Below are 19,264 nucleotides of genomic sequence, written 5' to 3'. Positions count from 1 at the left end.
ATTTTCTTGATTGGGTTCGTGGCATGTTTGTTCTCTAATTCCTCTTGCCTCCTCGCCCCCCGCGTCCTCCGCGGCCACCTCCGCGGCCACCCCCACGACCACCCCCACGACCACCTCCGCGGCCACCTCCACGGCCACCTCCACGGCCACCTCCACGACCTCCTCCACGGCCTCCGTTGTGCACGCGCGCAGCCGACTTGTATCGCTTCTCACCTTCTTCCTCCTCGTCTCCCTCTTCATCGCGCGAGTAGCGGCCCCGCTTGGTGCCTGTGCCGTTCGCCGCAGCCTCCTTCATCTCAATCGTGGCAATGCGCTGCGCCTCGTTCACACGCTCCGACATGACGAGCACCGTCTCCTCTTCGCACGAGTACGCGTCCAGTTTTGTGCCCAGCAGGTGCTCGATGCGCTGGTACAGCTCCACATCGTACTGGGTGACGAACGAGATGGCCACGCCGGCGCGGCCAGCTCGGGCCGTGCGACCCACGCGGTGGATGTAGTCCTTGCCGTGCGTGGGGATGTCGTAGTTGATGACCACGTCGACGCTGGGGATGTCCAGGCCGCGCGAGGCCACGTCCGTGCACACCAGCACGTTCCGCGCCTTGGCCTTGAACTTGTTGAGCGCACCGAGGCGGTTAGGCTGCGTCATCTGGCCGTGCAGGCAGATGGCCTGGAAGCCCAGGTTGCGCAGCATGAGCGTCACCTTCTGCGTGCCGTTGCACGTGCTGGCGAAGATGAGCACCGACTGGCCGGCCACCTCGTTGAGCACGTAGGCCAGGTAGCAGTCCTTGAACTTGGCCGGGATGAAGAGGTAGTGCTGCTTGAGCGTCTCGGGCGTCGCGAACTTGTGCGTGATCTCGACCTTGGCCGGGTCCTTGAGCGACGCGCGCTGCAGCTTGCGCACCTTGGAGGTCATGGTGGCGCTGAAGAGGTACGTGTTGCGCTCGGCCGGCATGAGCTGCACGATCTGGTTGATCTCTTCCTCAAAGTCCATGCTCAGCATGCGGTCGGCCTCGTCCAGCACGAGGAACTTCATGGTGCGCAGGCTGAAGCCCTTAGTGTTCTCCAGGTGGTCCACGAGGCGGCCGGGCGTGGCGATCACCACGTGGGGCTTGCGGGCCAGCGCTACCTGCTGCTGCATCATGTCGATGCCGCCCACAACGCACGCGCATTTCAGACCAATGGACGCGCCCAGCGCCTCGAACTGCTCGCCAATCTGATAGGCCAATTCCCGTGTCGGGGCCAGCACCAGCGCGTACAGTCGCTGCGGGTTCTGCAGCAGGCTCTGCAGGATCGGGATCACGAAGGCGCCCGTCTTGCCCGAGCCCGTCTCGGCCAGGCCGATGAGGTCCTGTCCTGCCAGGCCGTGCGGAATGGCCTGCTGCTGGATCTTGCTGGGCGCGGTCCAGCCCACGGCCGCGATCGCCTCGCAGATAGCCGAGTCCACGCCCAGCTCCGCGAAGCTCTTGGAGCCGCTGAAGCCATCGGCCGCCTCGTTGGTCGCGTCGGCCGGGGCCTGCGGAGCAGGAGATTCTACGTCAGGCTTGGCCATCGTCGAATTTGAAAGTGAACTGGTTGGTGGTGACAACAGCGCAAAAACTGGTGGTACATTTTTTGCACAATTAAACGTATGTTATAATGGCATTGGCGATCATGTTGAAAATTGAACATACATCGAACATGTTAGTGTCTGTTCACGTTTGATGAGCTTCTGGAGCAGTAGCGTAACACTATCGCATTCTTCGAGCTGAGTGGTTTCCTCTTCTTCGGCTCGTCGGTGCAGATCCTCGACGGGGTACAGAAGGCCGTATACGTCCACAAGAAACTACCGGGCAGTGACGATGAGGTCGGCGCAAACTACCTCGGCGACGCGGACATGCCTCTCACGCCCGAAGAAAACCGCAAGCCCTTGATCGAGTGTTTGGACGGAACGTCAGTGACCGACCCGGACGCAGTGCCGACCGAGTACGTCGTCATGGACTTCACGGGTGTCACGGCGATGGACGCCACGGCTGCGCGTAGTGCGTTCTTGATCCTGCAGAAATACTGCAGCAACCACAATATCACCGTCCTGTACGCCGGCGCGCTTCCCGACATCCGCGACGTGTTGGTGAAGAACGAGATCACGGGTCAGGAGAGCTTCTACTCAAGCGCGGACTCGGCCCTGAAGTTTTGTGAGAACCAACTATTGAGTGGTGCAAGGAACACGCTACCGGAACTCCGTATGAAAACCTGCAACAGGGCCTACCGTCTTACCCCGCACAGAGTGCCTAGGCGTAATAATAAAAAATCGATGTGCTCATAATCGATATAAAACCCCGATCACAACACGTATTGGAATAGAAGGACGCCCAACGAGGAAAGAGTTCTTTTAAACGAGGTCTGAACCAATGCTTCTAGGTTGACTCTAACAAATGGCTTGACCACCTACTCTCCAATCATTCTTCTCTACCAGTGGCCATCGACGTTGCATGTACTCACAAGCTCATTAACAAAAACACTCGTTACCAGCAACACCTTCACCAGAAGCTTTCCAGTGCATGATGCCCAGCTCACGACGCAGCTTCACCATAACAGAGAAGCTCTCAATTCTTGATGAATATGAGCCCGGCGTTCAAGGGAAGGGCTTTCATGCTCTTGGTCGTCAACACGGTGTTTTGTTTAGCACCATTCGAGGCTGGTGGGCGAAACGAATTGAGCTGGAGAAGGCTTCGCGCGATCGACAATTTACCACACGAACGGCCCGACGACTCAACGGTGGTGGGCGACGACCAGCTCACAGTGACATGGAGGAATTGCATGCGGGAGGGGATGAACGCTGACGAGTTCGGCAAGCCGAACTCGTCAATGCCTGTGGTTTAAAATCCGTGTGCGGGCTTAAACCCAGGACCAAGCATGGTCACATCGCTCCGCTGGTTGGCGATGGAGGGGGATCGAACGACGTTCTGATCGTTGGGGAAATGGGAAGCAGAGCGATTGTTAACGTGAATAAACCTCTTTTGCTTTCTCAATTGACTTTATGGAGAGTTATACCGCTATCCTATTGCTACCTTACAGACGTGCTCAGTCCGAAGTAAAAGTGGAAGTGAGGACAACCGTCCTCGCTTCCTGACATGCTTCCATTCCTCATCGCACAGATATTTGCCTCGATCAAAGAGGAGGCAGGAGCCAGTCTCCTGTTGGCTCCTTTACCAATCATATGATCGCAGTACCGTAGACTACACTCGACACTTGACTTATAGTATAATAACCAATATACTCTATTTAATATGTCTCGCGCGGTGCGTCAAAACCCATCCCCGGGATCGTCTGTTCGGTAGCCTTTCCGAACAGACGGCCCCCACGATGCTAGAGTTCACTCCTGAACTCCATGCACGGCGTCTGGGCTCAACACTCCCACTAAGTCTCGTTTGATGTCTTTAGGTCTTTAACCCCTATTAGTTCTCTCAACTTTGTGAACTGATTAGTTGGTAGAGCCTTTGTTATAATATCTGCTGCCATATCATCCGTTCGACAGTAGTGTATATCTAGCCTTCCCTCTTCTACGAGATCCTTGTAAACAAGTATCTTATTCGAATGTGTTTTGTTGCTTTATGGTTGCCTGCATTCTTTACCGTGCTGATGGCTGACTTGCTATCACACCATACTTGTACTGATTGTTCCTGAGGAAACCCCATTTCTCTCAGCAGGTACCATAACCACTCGCTTTCCTTTGCGCCTTCGCTTAGTGCAATGAGTTCTGCCTCAGCAGTCGAAAGAGATACTGATGCCTGTTTGCTGCTACACCATGATTTACTGGTCCCGGCCATCGTGATCACATACCCAGTAACCGACTTACGTTCTCTGGGTTGACACGCGAAGCTTGCGTCTGTGTACACTTCATACGTCACCGCTCTCGATTTCCCATCAAGAAGGAGACCGTACGTCGACGTCCCTTTCAAGTATTTGAGTACACGCCTAGCCGCCTTCCAGTGCGTTTCATTGTAGCAAGACAAAACCTTGCTCAGTTCTCTGACTGCGTTTGCAATATCTGGTCTGGTTCCTCTAACCAGATACTGTAGTGACCCGACAAGCCTTCGATAGTCAAATTCCTGGGCTGCAATTTGTTGAGCTGATATCTCTGTCTTGATGGAAGGTATGGATCTTGGACACCGAAGCTTGACGGAGTGGAGGGAGGGCAGCACTCGGGGCGAGACCGGAGCGGAGACTGGAAACCACTTGAGGGGTAGAACGAAGATTCGAAAGATTCGAAAGTGATTGATTGAGGTCTTTCGCTCGCTAGCCTTCTCGCTACTCTAGACCTATTGGATACACACTACTTGATTCTTTACTGGATACTGAGTTACTTCAGCCAATGAGAGAGCGCCACGTCGAAGCCCATCTTGTACCTACAATCTTGTACCCACAGGTGGCGTAATCGGCGTGGGTTCGGATTGGACCGGTTCGGGTTAACCGGTTCACGGTCAACAACCGATACCAAACCGGTCAACAACCGATACCAAACCGGTAACCCTCCATACCCTCAATATCTCTGGCTCTAGCTCGACACTTTTGATCTGTGGTGTTGAAACCGGTGCACTCTTTTCCATATTGAACTTTCTCAGTAGCTCCTCTACGTACTTGTGCTGTGAGATTGTCATAGTCTTTTGCTTTCGGTTTCTTCGGACCTCCATCTTTAAGATATAATGGATGTCTCTTAGATCTTTCATCTTGAATCTCGCCGAGAGATCCCTTTTTAGCTTATTGATTAGTCCCATATCACGGGACATGATCGTAAGATCATCAACATAGACAACCACGATTATCCAATGCTCTCCCACTTTTTGAACATAGATGCAATACTCTTTGCTGCATCGGACAAAACCAAGGCCGGTGAAAAATCTGTGAAGGACTTCATACCAGATCTTAGGGGCTTGTTTAAACCCATAGATTCTCTTTTTGAGCTCACAGACCAGTCTTTCATTATCCGCTAATTTGTAGCCTGGAGGTTGATGCATATATACCTTCTGTTCTCCTTCCATAGTCCCATTAAGGAATGCCGTGCTAACATCCATTTGGTGAATGTGGCAATTCAATATGGTTCCAATGGCTAAGACGAGCCGTAGTGACTCAAAACGGGCCACAGGTGCGTATACATCATCACAATTCGCACCATACTCTTGATGATTCCCTTGTGCGACTAATCGCGCTTTAAACCGTTCTATAGTCCCGTCCGCATTATACTTTACAGCAAGAGCCCAATGACACGGTAGTGCCTTTTGACCAGGTGGTAAGCGAGTTAGCTTCCACGTTCCGTTTTCGAGTAGCGACTGATATTCTAAATCCAGTGCTTGTCGCCACTGTTTTCTGTAAGCACCCGTAAGAGCTTCTTTCAGACTTTTGGGGACTGATACACTGTTTCCTATTTTGTCCACCGCAATCTCTTTATCGATATGTGTCTGAAAACACTGATAGTCCGAGTATCTTGTCGGACTTTTCCGGGTCCGCTGTGGCCGGGTTTGTATCACCTCACGAAGCCCATTTTTTCTCCGTGGTCGGCCCTGGACTCCCACTGCTCCAGTTAGCTCCTTTGCTTTGCGTTTGACTCCAACTGCTTCAAGCAATTCTGCTGGATTTGGTGTTGCACTCGATGCATCATGTGCTACTACCTCGCTGGTTGATGCTTTTTCCAGAGAGTCAACGTCTATAAGCTCATCCGGTGTCAGTTTCTCCGGTTCTTTTCCAAGCAACCGTGTAATTATGTTTGAGCAGTTTTCCGTGTCAAACGTTACTGATCTAGCAACCATGAACTTGTTGTTGTGTATATCCAGCAGCCTAAACCCTTTGGTATCTTCAGAGATACCGAGGAATCTGCACTTGATTGCTCGCGCTGCCAGCTTCTTGTCCTTTCGGACACCTGCAGGCACGTAGGCAAAGCACACGCAACCCCATACCTGGAGTGTCTTTTTTTTGTCCGGGTGTGCCCCTTTTACTAATCCATACGGTGTCCTGTTCTTTAGGCGACTCATGGTGGTGCAGTTTTGCCTCTGGCCACCATTTGGCTGCCATGTTTGCATCCCGGAGGGCACAGCGTACTTTTCCCATCTTAGATTGATGGTCTCTCTCTGCCGCTCCATTTTCTTCTGGACTATATGGATTAGAGGTCTGAAACGCTATTCCTTTTCCTGTGCAGAATGTTTTTAGCGCTGAATTTACAAATTCCGTGCCGCCATCTGATCTGATGCGCCTTATTGTAAACTTTCCCTCTCTTTCTAGTCGCGTCAGTAGCTCTTTGACTTTTATCTGTACCTCCGTTTTCTTTCGAAGTACATATGTCCAACGCCATGATGTCTGATCATCAATGATACTGAGAAAGTATCTGATAGAGCCTACTGCACCGTACACTCCCAGCGTCTTCATGGGTCCATTAGTATCCATATGAATAGTACTAATGGGCTGGTTGTCTCTAGTGCCAACCATATTCCTGTAGCTCATCCTGCGCATTTTCATTTCTGTGCATGTGTGGCAGAAGAATGGTATCTTCGTGAGTGCCACCCTACTAAAGCTAGGTAGACCTGGTATCAGATTACCACTCATCACCTCAATTAACTTATCCCTGTTGAGGTGTCCTAATTTTACATGCCACTCCATGAAGGCTGCTTTGACCTGAGTGTGCCCTGCCATCCTAAGGGGCATGATAGGCCTTGCTTTTACAGCAGAGCAGTAAATCTGCCTGTCTCTCAGTGTACGAGCCTGTATATAGTAGGCTCCATTGGCTGCAATAGCCACAAAAGCCAGCTCGTGTTTCCAGAGGACAAATTTGTACCCACCTCTAGTACTCTCCACAATTTGATAACCCCTCTTCTTTAGCCAATACTCACTCAAAATATTAGCTTTGGCTTTCGGTACTAGTGCCATGTTATCAAAACGGAACAGTTTAATACCACCAGGACCCAAAAATAGAGTAGAACAGAGCCAACGTGTGTATTGCTTAGTTTACTGCCTTCTCCGAACGTAAACCTAAACTCTTGGCTGGGCTGTTTGCGCACAAACAGCGACGCGTCAGCGGTTAAACCGTAGCCGCACCCTGAGTCTAACACCCAATCAGAACACGCCACGTCAACCATATCTCTTTCCATCAGCTCAGGGTACAAAACGCTTACCGTCTTTTCGATGTTCGCAGAGGCTTTCGCGATGCTGCTGGAAGCTTCCGTCATTTTTCCAGCAAGGGCCGAAAGGTGGCCCGTCGCAAACTCGTCGACGTCGTCGTCGTCACTCAGCGGCGTATCCGACACCACCGGCGATCCAGGGGTTGGGGGAGGGGACAGCATCAGCGCATCCTCGTCCGCCTTGGCTTGTTCCGGCGTCAGCGTGTCGCTGCGGCTTGGCCCTGGCTCTGCCTGCTTGGCTTGAGCAGCCGCGACGCGCTTGGGCTTGCTGATTGGCTGCAGTAGCGCCACGTCCACGGGAATCTCCGCACGTACCGTCCTGGCCTACTTCTTTGCGCCCTTTTTCGTTCCTCTGGCATGGGCAACTCCCACGGTCCTGGACGGGACAGCCACACGCGTACTCTTCACGTAGATGTTTGCGCGCATCAAACCAAGGCTGCGGTCTTCCAACATCTACGGACAGTCGCGCTTCATGTGGAAGAGACCGTCCTTGTTGTACTTGCCATCACAGTAGAAGCAATCTTCATTCCTGCGGTCGGTGTTCCGCGCCTTGCGCTTGCCCAGATGCTGGCTAGCCCTCGCATGATTTGCGGGCATAGCCGTAGACTGCATCGCCTCGATTTGGCTGCGGCTCTTCTCCATGAACACGTTGCGCAACAACGACTCCACCCTGTCCAGGTGAAACGTCCCGCTGTTGTACTCCACATGATTTCCCCAGTATTGGCTTGGGAACAGCGACAGAACTTTCATCGCCGCGTACTGATTTGGGATCATGGTGACGCCATTCAGTGCGTCCCGCGACTGACGGTTGATCCGACTACGCGCCTCCTTGACGCACAAGATGAGCTCGCCCACAGACTTGAAGTCCATAGCCAGGGCGGCATCGAATCTTGCAAGTAACTTGGCCATTCCTTGGGCGTTCGAATCCCCGTACACTGTATCCAGTCGCTGCCATGCGACATACAGCGTATCGTTGTTGAACGACGAGCGCAGCGACTCCAGGTACGAACGGGGCAGAGTCTGACTCAGCAGGGCCGAATGTACGCATCTTGGTCGCCAAGTGTCACTTGCTGAAATCTGTACGCTCTCTGCGCCTCTTCATCGCCGTCGTCTATCGGACGAGGGATCTCGCAGTTGGTTCGCAGCAAATCCTCGAACCCAAAAGCTGGCTCGGCTAGGCCCTTGACGATGGCCTCGCGGCGCATCGCTGCACTTTTCTGTCGGAGGTGGCCGACGATCAGATCCTTCCACACACCAAACTGGTTGGTGTCCTTTGGGAAGACGAGCCTGTCAAACGAGCCGCTTGTCGAGCTGTTGGCCATGATCACTTGTACCCACACTTGAAATGTTAAAGTGAATATACCTCTTTTGCTTTCTCAATTGACTTTATGGAGAGTTATACCGCTATCCTATTGCTACCTTACAGACGTGCTCAGTCCGAAGTAAAAGTGGAAGTGAGGACAACCGTCCTCGCTTCCTGACATGCTTCCATTCCTCATCGCACAGATATTTGCCTCGATCAAAGAGGAGGCAGGAGCCAGTCTCCTGTTGGCTCCTTTACCAATCATATGATCGCAGTACCGTAGACTACACTCGACACTTGACTTATAGTATAATAACCAATATACTCTATTTAATATGTCTCGCGCGGTGCGTCAAAACCCATCCCCGGGATCGTCTGTTCGGTAGCCTTTCCGAACAGACGGCCCCCACGATGCTAGAGTTCACTCCTGAACTCCATGCACGGCGTCTGGGCTCAACAGCGATATCGAGATACTCACCAGTCTGGCTCGTATCACGCCCGGGGCAGTTGTGGTATCGGTATAGGGAAACTCATATTTTGGGTGGACCACCCTGTCTGGTCCAGCTGGGTAAATCGCACCTAACCGGAGTGCGCACTTAAGCGATGACTTAGCCCGCAGTCGGACTTGGCGAGCGCCAAGATTCAGCGAGCGGCAGAACTCAGCGAGCGTATGCCATTTGCGAGTTATTCCAAGTGGGAAAGGATAAATCAGATACAGCGAAGAGTCGCAGGGAGATCTATAACGACTATATTTCAATAGGTATTTGTATAAGATCGATATGAGGCCAAAGGGGGGAAGCCAAAGGGACACAGAGATAACAAAACAGAGCAGAACCTTCTAAGTCCAAGAACAACATACGCTTTTCCGGTAAGTCCCTGCGTAGGCTGGATTATGTCTGCCGTCGTTCTCTGAGAGGTATAGCTTGCAGGGGAATCGACTGGTATCGCCAAGAAATCAAAGCCGGCCCGGCGTGGGCACTTCTCGCTACCAGCGAAGACAAACCTCGTCGAATCGACGAGTCGGTGGGTCTGCACAACCAGGGATACCACAATCTTCCAGCGGAGTGTACTCTGCGCTCGGTGACCTGTAAAAGCGCTCGCGTGTCGACGTCTATCCTTTGGTGGAGGTCACAGGGTTTGAGGAACTGAAGCTGCCCCGCCCAGGCGAGCTTCTGGAGCTGTTTGGACATGTACTCAGCAAAAGTGGAGACTCAACTGAACCCGGCTGGGCCGAACGCAAAGGGAACCAAGGAACTCTGCGCAAGCCGAACAACGCCGACCTGACTCGGCGAATTGTTGTGTTGTTGCGTGGAGGCGGCACTAACGACATTTTCTGTGAATTACAACACCACAACCGCACATACAGCAGTAGCAAATTGCTGGCACCGTGTGATCGATTCTATTCTGCCTTGAACAAAATCAAAAGAACTAATCGTTCGCCATTGCAGTGCTGTGTTACCTTCTAGACGAATTTTCCACGTACGATCTAGCAGTTCATCGTTGTCAAGCTTCAACGGGAAAGAAAAAAACGTGTTTATCAATAGGTATAATACGCGCGTTTTGTACTAGAACGCCTCCCTTCCTCACCACTCCAACACCAGACAAGTTATACGATATGAGGTCACCGGCACGTACAGTTCGTTTTCTAAGCTGCTTGTATGGAAGTCCCATTTTTCCCCTCCAAATTCCACAGACTGTTCTCCACTATTCATTGGGGCAATCAAAAACGAGTTCCTTCTATTGATTCGATATCAACATCTGGCGGTGATTTGATCCAGTGGCGGACCACGTCAATAGATTAATAAACACCAAATTGTCTACTCTGAGGCTAACTCCATTCACCGGCGATAACTAAGAATCTCATGACGGGGTTTAACTCGAGAAGGTTATCCGAATACGAAATCCATGAGCTGCACGACAACATGTCCCTGCAAACAATGACTAGTGATCTAGAAGGCTTGTTCTTGGCACAAATTGGGCTTGGGGGAAGACACGACGGGTATGTGACAGAGAGGAATTAGCCGCTTGAGGAATACGCTGTGTCTGGACATTGCGAACCGCTATGGTGAACTAATTTGTCTATAGCAACCGCTTGTAATGTACCAACTGTTGGGTACTGTCTAGTGAGACATAACAGTCTGTCAAATGGGATTAGCGGTTCCCGTCAAATGGCGTCTACAACCTTTGCATTCAATTCAACCTGAGTTTGTCGAAATCGTTGTGAATTAAAGGCGTGTGGTTTCGAAAGTGCGCTGGCCGAATGAGGTATCCTTCATAACGGTGTGCGTGATTCCTGCCGAATTAATGTTTCCGGATATTAGTGACTTCAATAAGTGCAAGTGTGTCGAAGGCTGCTGTATGGATATAACCGAAAACGTTGCGTGTGACGTTTACTCCACTCCCGATTGCTGCAACTTGAGTGCCGCTAAGTTTCATGGCGAGGTCAAAGCGACATGATAAGCAGGATATTGTGATGTGAGCTCCAGATCAGTAGCGAACGACGTGGATCCAGGCGGTCTTGCGCTGTAGTGTCCAGATCACGGTGAAACTGAAGTGTGATCCAAGTTGTGGGATTACGAGCGTAAATAATTTTTATTGGTTTAGAAGTGGTGGCGCATTGATAGTGGAGACAGCGATGCATCCAGATCAAGTAACAAGCGATGGAGAGTGTCGTGCGAGCTAAGTTGACTGGATTAGGATCTGGCCCACAGTAATACTGTCTTGGATCATGGTCTAGCCCGATAGTGAAACAGAGGCGGATCCCAGATTTTGGATATCAGATCTCGCCCGAAAGTGGGGCATGGGGTGGTGAGTTATCGCAATCAAATGACTTCGTCAAGGTATCTGACACGAGCGACGACTGCAACTGTGGAGAAGTGATCAGAAGTTTTGGAGATGGATTGATCGTTTCCGACAGATGATTGGGTGATGGGCGCAGATAGATGGATTGGGACATGGGATCAGCACCATCAACGGTCAGGCAGCTGGCAGGTGAATGTGAGAACCATTATTCTCATCTCGGCAATCAGATCGCAGTACCCCATGGTGGGTACATGAGTTCAGATCGACCTATCATATCGACATGGGTACAAATCAACCGATCACACCGACATGTACCGCAAGGACCGGTACATCGGAGATCCAGGGGCGTCAGCAATCATGGAAGACGCAAGCGGGATGGGGGATAGGCACGTAGTTCTTAATGGATAAACAGAAAGAGATTTCCCTTGTAGCACGCAAATGGTCTTCCAAATTCCGGGGAAGGAAGTATATTGGCCCGGACAATCATCCTAAGTGGCTTAAGCGTGAACATGGAAGCCCCTGGATAGCTTGGCCAGGTGCGTTCCCTTCTCCCTCCAACTCAACAAGACCCCGCCATAGAAGGCGGCAAGCATCGAAAAGGACCCCGCAAAGGACACACTCCGTGATCGATCACACACGATCGACACCCGAACAGACTACTACGTGAAGCATATCCGCGGAGCAGTCAACAACCCTCATCCCTAGATGTCCCCCATGCCCCAGTTCTGCCCTGATCGCCACTAATTTCCGTCACGTGAGCACCGGAAGAGCGATACCTGCCCAAGCCATCGGGTACACAAGGTGAGCTACAAGGTCAAGATCCACCGGATCAATGGAGTACCCCCTCAGACAGTCGGCAGTTCGGGCAACCGTTGGTGAGTTGCAAGATGCACGTCCGCTTCCATTGCATCCGCAGCAAGAGCCCTCTCTCTTCATGGTATGCGCTTGGGCATGAGCGATGACAAGTGTAGGAGGTGTTGTCTTGCAACCGCAAATATGGGGGTTGAGACACGTGCACTGACCATACCTAAGCACTACTCGTCTGCGTAACTCGCAGAAAACGTCGGGGATTTCAAAGACTCTACACCATTTTGTGCTGGTCAGTGGCATTGGTATGTTTACCAGACTTAAAAGTGCTACCTAAGTCGTATTGTGCCATCACAGCACCATTGGGTCCCGCCAGGCGTTCTCAATGTTGGACTGGTGACTTCGAATTTGGCAAAAAACGAAACTAACCTTTAGCCAAAAATTATCCTCAATACTGCGTTCTTAGAAACCCCCTATTCATCCAGGGGTGCCACTTATTGACCATGTAAAATAAAAACTTGATTTTACTTTTAAATCAGGTGTAAAAATGAGGGCGACGTAGAATTAATTATCGATTTATATGCAAAAGGGAGTAGATCGATTTCGATCTCCGGGAAATCGATCACGACGCTCGGAATATGGCATGTCCTAGCCCGGAATACTACTATACTAGTAGCTGCCCTAAATAGATCGATTTGTCCTTTCGTAGACCTCGAATTATTGTAACCCGATCTAACGGCTGCTAGTAAGTGAAAACGACAAAATCATTGCACTTCATGTAATATACGTAATAATCCGTGGGCGGAACCTGTATCCACTTCCATGCGAACAGCTCCGAATTTCTGTACACAATCGTAAGCAAATCGCCACGACTGCAAACAAGAGGTCTCTAAGAGGCCAAATGCGACGAAGCAGCGAGACCGTCTCTCTGCTTCGTCGCATTTTTGGAGCAGGCAAGACCCAGGTTCAAATGATTCAACAACTCCTCGGAAGCTCTTCATTGAAGCAACGTACACTGGGCAGCCGCTTGATCCGGCTTGAATAGCTCCACGCGTGTGAACGTACAGTGTACACGTATTGGCAAAACTTACGATTGTTCGGGCATGGCATCACATGTACCGGAGACACCGAAGTGCCTGACAGATGAAGCCATACCAGGTACTAAGCTTAGAGCTACATATCATACCGTAGCGCTGGAGGGTGTACGGGTATGGACAGCGATGCCTCAACTCCACTCTGTTAGTGCCAGTTCCGGTGCAATGCAGCTGGGCCAGAGTTTGGCTTTGTATCCCGCGAGGATGTCCACTGGAGATGCTCCAGGAGTACAGGTCTGTCCGGGAAAAGTTAGGCAAAAGCACATGGATCGAACATCGGGATCGACTATCCAATACTCACTCCAGGAAGCATACATATTTTCAAGGAGAAGTGCTAGCTATTCCATTGTCAGATTCGGCCTTATTGGAGACGTAAATGCAGGTGTTGCTGGGCGCCTCGCCGAAGCATAGGTGAGGAAACGTACCGCGTAAACAGCGCTGCGTTATGAACTGTACACGTATTACGCTGCTGTTGTTCAGGTGTACGGTGCCACCAGTGACGAGGCAGACGATTTGACTTGATCTTCGAGTTGCGGCAAAACGGCTGGGTTGCGCTTTGCTTTTCGTGCGAGCATCGGAGTAATCGAAGCGAAATCTTCATCCACAAATATTGCCACGCGCGACATCTTACACAAGAGCTGCAATACAGTCGAAAATCGACTGTACATGTAGCAGTGCATGTATATATGTACTGTACAGTACATCTCGAATACGTCATGAATATCGTGCAGGCTTGCAAGTCCCCCGGCAAGGACGGTATCTAGACAAAATATGTGCACAGCATGTGTACATGACTTCGAGCTATATGTGCACTCAAAGTTTGAGTGCATGTGTTGTGCGTATATTTGAGTCTCAAAGTGACTACACGTAGTGTATCCCGTTCGTACAGCCAAAGGCGTGTTTGTCAGTCGAGGACTAATAATTGAGAACGCGAGAAACACGAAATTGGAGTGCGAGACGGAGCAAGATACAAGGAGAGATTTGAAACGCAGGACATCATGTTCGACATGGAGAGAGGCCGCCACTCTGGCGCGGACTGCTTCCTGTAAAGAGATGCAGCAGGATCGTGAAGCCATCACCTTCACGATCTACTAAGACAAATCTTAGCATTGTCTGTATAATACGGTACAGTGTAGCGCGTGAAGAGCCAGCATTGCTGATTATGGACTTTATCGTACCATAATTTAAGATCGTACATCTGCAGGCTAATCGATGAACGAGATTACCTAGCCATTTTGAGATCAACCTTGGTTGGCTCGCAAGCTGCACTTCATTCTGCTTTTTGCTGTCTGCTGCGCACAACCTAAGGATCACATTTGCAGTGTCCTTCGTCCTGCTCGCCCGACTCGATCGACCATGGACACCCTCAGTCATGGAAACAGTCATCTCTCTCGACTATCCCAGCTATCCATGGTTTCAATTACGCGCGAGAAGACCCGGAAAACCAACATCGAGTCTCCGTCACACACACTGCTGCCCAGTGCCAACGGGAAAATGGCACCAGGCGCCAGCAAAGACAACCCCCAGCAAGTGGCCCACTTCACCAACGCGATCATGTACGGTATCATCAACTCCATCCTGACCATCCCCACCATGTACGGCTACGCCGTCATCCTCTTCAGCCACCGCGACTTCGAAGACTTCATGCCGGCCCTCTCCAAGCTTGTCATTTTCTCCAGCGTCGTGCACCAAGTCATGTTCACGCTCATGAGCTCGCTGCCGTTCTCCATCGGACAAGTGCAGGACGCCGGCCTCATCTTCCTCAGCACCATGGCCACGTCCATCTGCAACTCCCTGGGCGAAGACGTGCCGGTGGAGGCCAAGGTGACCACTGCCATCGTCACGATCGGAATCGCCACTGCGTCGTTGGGTGTCTGCCTCGTGGTCATGGGACGCCTGAAGCTGGCTGCTCTCGCATCCTACCTGCCGATGCCCGTGATCGGTGGCTATCTGGCCTTTATCGGCATCTTCTGCTTCTACGCCGGTCTTGCGCTGTGCACGGGCCTGGTCGTCAACAACGTCGAGTCCATGATCAGCGTCTTCGACAGCGCGCACGACGTCCTGCTGTGCGTGCCGGGTATTCTGGGCGGCGCGTTCCTGCTCGTTGTGTCCCAGCGCTACGACAACTCGTTCATCCTGTCGGCCGCCATCCTGGTCATGCCCGTGGTGTTCTTCTTCATCATGCTGGTGGGAGGCATCTCCATGGACGACGCGCGCGACGGAGGCTGGATCGACCCTGCCAAGGACCCTGCCACTGTGTCGGAGCTGCTCAACCTGTTCGACTTCTCCCAGGTGCACTGGGGTCAGCTGCCCAAACAGTTCGGGACGTGGGTCGGTATGGTGTTCATCGTGGCCTTCTCGTCCTGCCTGGACATCGCCGCCATTGAGCTCGACATGGGCAGCAAGCTCGACTTCAACCACGAGCTCAAGACCGTCGGCTGGTCCAACATCGTGAGCGGTCTGCTGGGAGGATACACGGGCTCCTACATCTTCTCGCAGACCATCTTCACGTACCGCTCCAAGACCAACTCGCGCATCGTGGGCGTGTGCGTCATCATCTCCGAGTTCGCCATCGTGCTGGCGCCCGTGTCCGTCATGAGCTACGTGCCGCGCTTCTTCTTCGCCGCCACGCTCATCTTCATCGCCATCGACCTCATGATCGAGTGGCTCGTGCTCACGTACAAGAAGTTGTCGCTGCGCGAGTACGCGGTGCTGTGGATGACGTTCGTGGCCGTGAACCTCGTGTCGCTCGACGTGGGTATGCTCATCGGCGTGGGCATTGCAATTCTCAACTTCCTGCTGGGCTACGTGCGTTTGCCCGTGGTGAACCGGCAGCCAAGGACGTCGGATGCAGCACGCACGCTCGAGGAGCGTAGAGTACTGGAGCACAAGCGCGACGCCATCGCGTTCTTCGAGCTGAGTGGTTTCCTCTTCTTCGGCTCGTCGGTGCAGATCCTCGACGGGGTACAGAAGGCCGTGTACGTCCACAAGAAACTACCGGGCAGTGACGATGAGGTCGGCGCAAACTACCTCGGCGACGCGGACATGCCTCTCACGCCCGAAGAAAACCGCAAGCCCTTGATCGAGTGTTTGGACGGAACGTCAGTGACCGACCCGGACGCAGTGCCGACCGAGTACGTCGTCATGGACTTCACGGGTGTCACGGCGATGGACGCCACGGCTGCGCGTAGTGCGTTCTTGATCCTGCAGAAATACTGCAGCAACCACAATATCACCGTCCTGTACGCCGGCGCGCTTCCCGACATCCGCGACGTGTTGGTGAAGAACGAGATCACGGGTCAGGAGAGCTTCTACTCAAGCGCGGACTCGGCCCTGAAGTTTTGCGAGGACCAACTGTTGGGTGGTGTTACCGGTGCCGAGACTGCGGCGGCACGTGTCAGCAGTCACCGTGAGGAGGCCATTAGCCTAGAGGTGCAAGGCCAACCTGAGTAAACTAAGTTACTGACAGCATTAGTGCTAATAGTTTCGCTGGAAAGTGAATAGAGTAGAATAACATATAACTTCAAAACGTGAGTATTATCAGCCTTTTAAACCGGCGTTCGTGCTGTCGTCGGAGGCGGGGGGGGGGGGTTAAAGCAGCCTGTCGTAGACGGACAGCCTCTCCAAGTGCTAACCGTTTAATCGATGTACGAGATTACTTAGCCGGTGTTTTGAGATCATGTATCCTGTTAGTTCGCAAGCTGCACTTCATTCTGCTTTTTGCTGTCTGCTGCGCACAACCTAAGGATCACATTTGCAGTGTCCTTCGTCCTGCTCGCCCGACTCGATCGACCATGGACACCCTCAGTCATGGAAACAGTCATCTCTCTCGACTATCCCAGCTATCCATGGTTTCAATTACGCGCGAGAAGACCCGGAAAACCAACATCGAGTCTCCGTCACACACACTGCTGCCCAGTGCCAACGGGAAAATGGCACCAGGCGCCAGCAAAGACAACCCCCAGCAAGTGGCCCACTTCACCAACGCGATCATGTACGGTATCATCAACTCCATCCTGACCATCCCCACCATGTACGGCTACGCCGTCATCCTCTTCAGCCACCGCGACTTCGAAGACTTCATGCCGGCCCTCTCCAAGCTTGTCATTTTCTCCAGCGTCGTGCACCAAGTCATGTTCACGCTCATGAGCTCGCTGCCGTTCTCCATCGGACAAGTGCAGGACGCCGGCCTCATCTTCCTCAGCACCATGGCCACGTCCATCTGCAACTCCCTGGGCGAAGACGTGCCGGTGGAGGCCAAGGTGACCACTGCCATCGTCACGATCGGAATCGCCACTGCGTCGTTGGGTGTCTGCCTCGTGGTCATGGGACGCCTGAAGCTGGCTGCTCTCGCATCCTACCTGCCGATGCCCGTGATCGGTGGCTATCTGGCCTTTATCGGCATCTTCTGCTTCTACGCCGGTCTTGCGCTGTGCACGGGCCTGGTCGTCAACAACGTCGAGTCCATGATCAGCGTCTTCGACAGCGCGCACGACGTCCTGCTGTGCGTGCCGGGTATTCTGGGCGGCGCGTTCCTGCTCGTTGTGTCCCAGCGCTACGACAACTCGTTCATCCTGTCGGCCGCCATCCTGGTCATGCCCGTGGTGTTCTTCTTCATCATGCTGGTGGGAGGCATCTCCATGGACGACGCGCGCGACGGAGGCTGGATCGACCCTGCCAAGGACCCTGCCACTGTGTCGGAGCTGCTCAACCTGTTCGACTTCTCCCAGGTGCACTGGGGTCAGCTGCCCAAACAGTTCGGGACGTGGGTCGGTATGGTGTTCATCGTGGCCTTCTCGTCCTGCCTGGACATCGCCGCCATTGAGCTCGACATGGGCAGCAAGCTCGACTTCAACCACGAGCTCAAGACCGTCGGCTGGTCCAACATCGTGAGCGGTCTGCTGGGAGGATACACGGGCTCCTACATCTTCTCGCAGACCATCTTCACGTACCGCTCCAAGACCAACTCGCGCATCGTGGGCGTGTGCGTCATCATCTCCGAGTTCGCCATCGTGCTGGCGCCCGTGTCCGTCATGAGCTACGTGCCGCGCTTCTTCTTCGCCGCCACGCTCATCTTCATCGCCATCGACCTCATGATCGAGTGGCTCGTGCTCACGTACAAGAAGTTGTCGCTGCGCGAGTACGCGGTGCTGTGGATGACGTTCGTGGCCGTGAACCTCGTGTCGCTCGACGTGGGTATGCTCATCGGCGTGGGCATTGCAATTCTCAACTTCCTGCTGGGCTACGTGCGTTTGCCCGTGGTGAACCGGCAGCCAAGGACGTCGGATGCAGCACGCACGCTCGAGGAGCGTAGAGTACTGGAGCACAAGCGCGACGCCATCGCGTTCTTCGAGCTGAGTGGTTTCCTCTTCTTCGGCTCGTCGGTGCAGATCCTCGACGGGGTACAGAAGGCCGTGTACGTCCACAAGAAACTACCGGGCAGTGACGATGAGGTCGGCGCAAACTACCTCGGCGACGCGGACATGCCTCTCACGCCCGAAGAAAACCGCAAGCCCTTGATCGAGTGTTTGGACGGAACGTCAGTGACCGACCCGGACGCAGTGCCGACCGAGTACGTCGTCATGGACTTCACGGGTGTCACGGCGATGGACGCCACGGCTGCGCGTAGTGCGTTCTTGATCCTGCAGAAATACTGCAGCAACCACAATATCACCGTCCTGTACGCCGGCGCGCTTCCCGACATCCGCGACGTGTTGGTGAAGAACGAGATCACGGGTCAGGAGAGCTTCTACTCAAGCGCGGACTCGGCCCTGAAGTTTTGCGAGGACCAACTGTTGGGTGGTGTTACCGGTGCCGAGACTGCGGCGGCACGTGTCAGCAGTCACCGTGAGGAGGCCATTAGCCTAGAGGTGCAAGGCCAACCTGAGTAAACTAAGTTACTGACAGCATTAGTGCTAATAGTTTCGCTGGAAAGTGAATAGAGTAGAATAACATATAACTTCAAAACGTGAGTATTATCAGCCTTTTAAACCGGCGTTCGTGCTGTCGTCGGAGGCGGGGGGGGGGGGGTTAAAGCAGCCTGTCGTAGACGGACAGCCTCTCCAAGTGCTAACCGTTTAATCGATGTACGAGATTACTTAGCCGGTGTTTTG

General features: G+C 52.8%; 4 protein-coding genes across 4 annotated transcripts; 3 read left to right on the top strand and 1 right to left on the bottom strand.

Annotated features, from left to right (window-relative positions):
* Positions 1 to 34: 34 nt before the first annotated feature.
* Positions 35 to 1,549, bottom strand: KRP23_2662 (putative ATP-dependent RNA helicase DDX47; the record flags this gene model as incomplete). Its single annotated transcript, XM_067887427.1, has 1 exon — positions 35 to 1,549. One exon carries the CDS (start codon positions 1,547 to 1,549, stop codon positions 35 to 37), a length of 1,515 nt encoding a protein of 504 aa, XP_067750013.1.
* Positions 1,550 to 1,873: 324 nt separating this feature from the next.
* Positions 1,874 to 2,302, top strand: KRP23_2661 (uncharacterized protein; the record flags this gene model as incomplete). Its single annotated transcript, XM_067887426.1, has 1 exon — positions 1,874 to 2,302. One exon carries the CDS (start codon positions 1,874 to 1,876, stop codon positions 2,300 to 2,302), a length of 429 nt encoding a protein of 142 aa, XP_067750012.1.
* Positions 2,303 to 14,507: 12,205 nt separating this feature from the next.
* Positions 14,508 to 16,604, top strand: KRP23_2660 (putative vacuolar membrane protein; the record flags this gene model as incomplete). Its single annotated transcript, XM_067887423.1, has 1 exon — positions 14,508 to 16,604. The coding sequence occupies one exon, from the start codon at positions 14,508 to 14,510 to the stop codon at positions 16,602 to 16,604; it is 2,097 nt and encodes a 698-aa protein (XP_067750011.1).
* A 341-nt stretch (positions 16,605 to 16,945) lies between these two features.
* Positions 16,946 to 19,042, top strand: KRP23_2659 (putative vacuolar membrane protein; the record flags this gene model as incomplete). The annotated part of the gene is made up of 1 exon (XM_067887422.1): positions 16,946 to 19,042. One exon carries the CDS (start codon positions 16,946 to 16,948, stop codon positions 19,040 to 19,042), a length of 2,097 nt encoding a protein of 698 aa, XP_067750010.1.
* Positions 19,043 to 19,264: the final 222 nt, after the last annotated feature.

The sequence above is a fragment of the Phytophthora ramorum genome, assembly GCF_020800215.1.
Source record: "Phytophthora ramorum isolate Pr-102 chromosome Unknown Phyram_PR-102_s0002, whole genome shotgun sequence".
In the NCBI taxonomy this organism is placed as follows: Eukaryota; Oomycota; class Peronosporomycetes; order Peronosporales; family Peronosporaceae; genus Phytophthora; species Phytophthora ramorum.
This window is presented reverse-complemented; position numbering and strand designations above follow the sequence as displayed.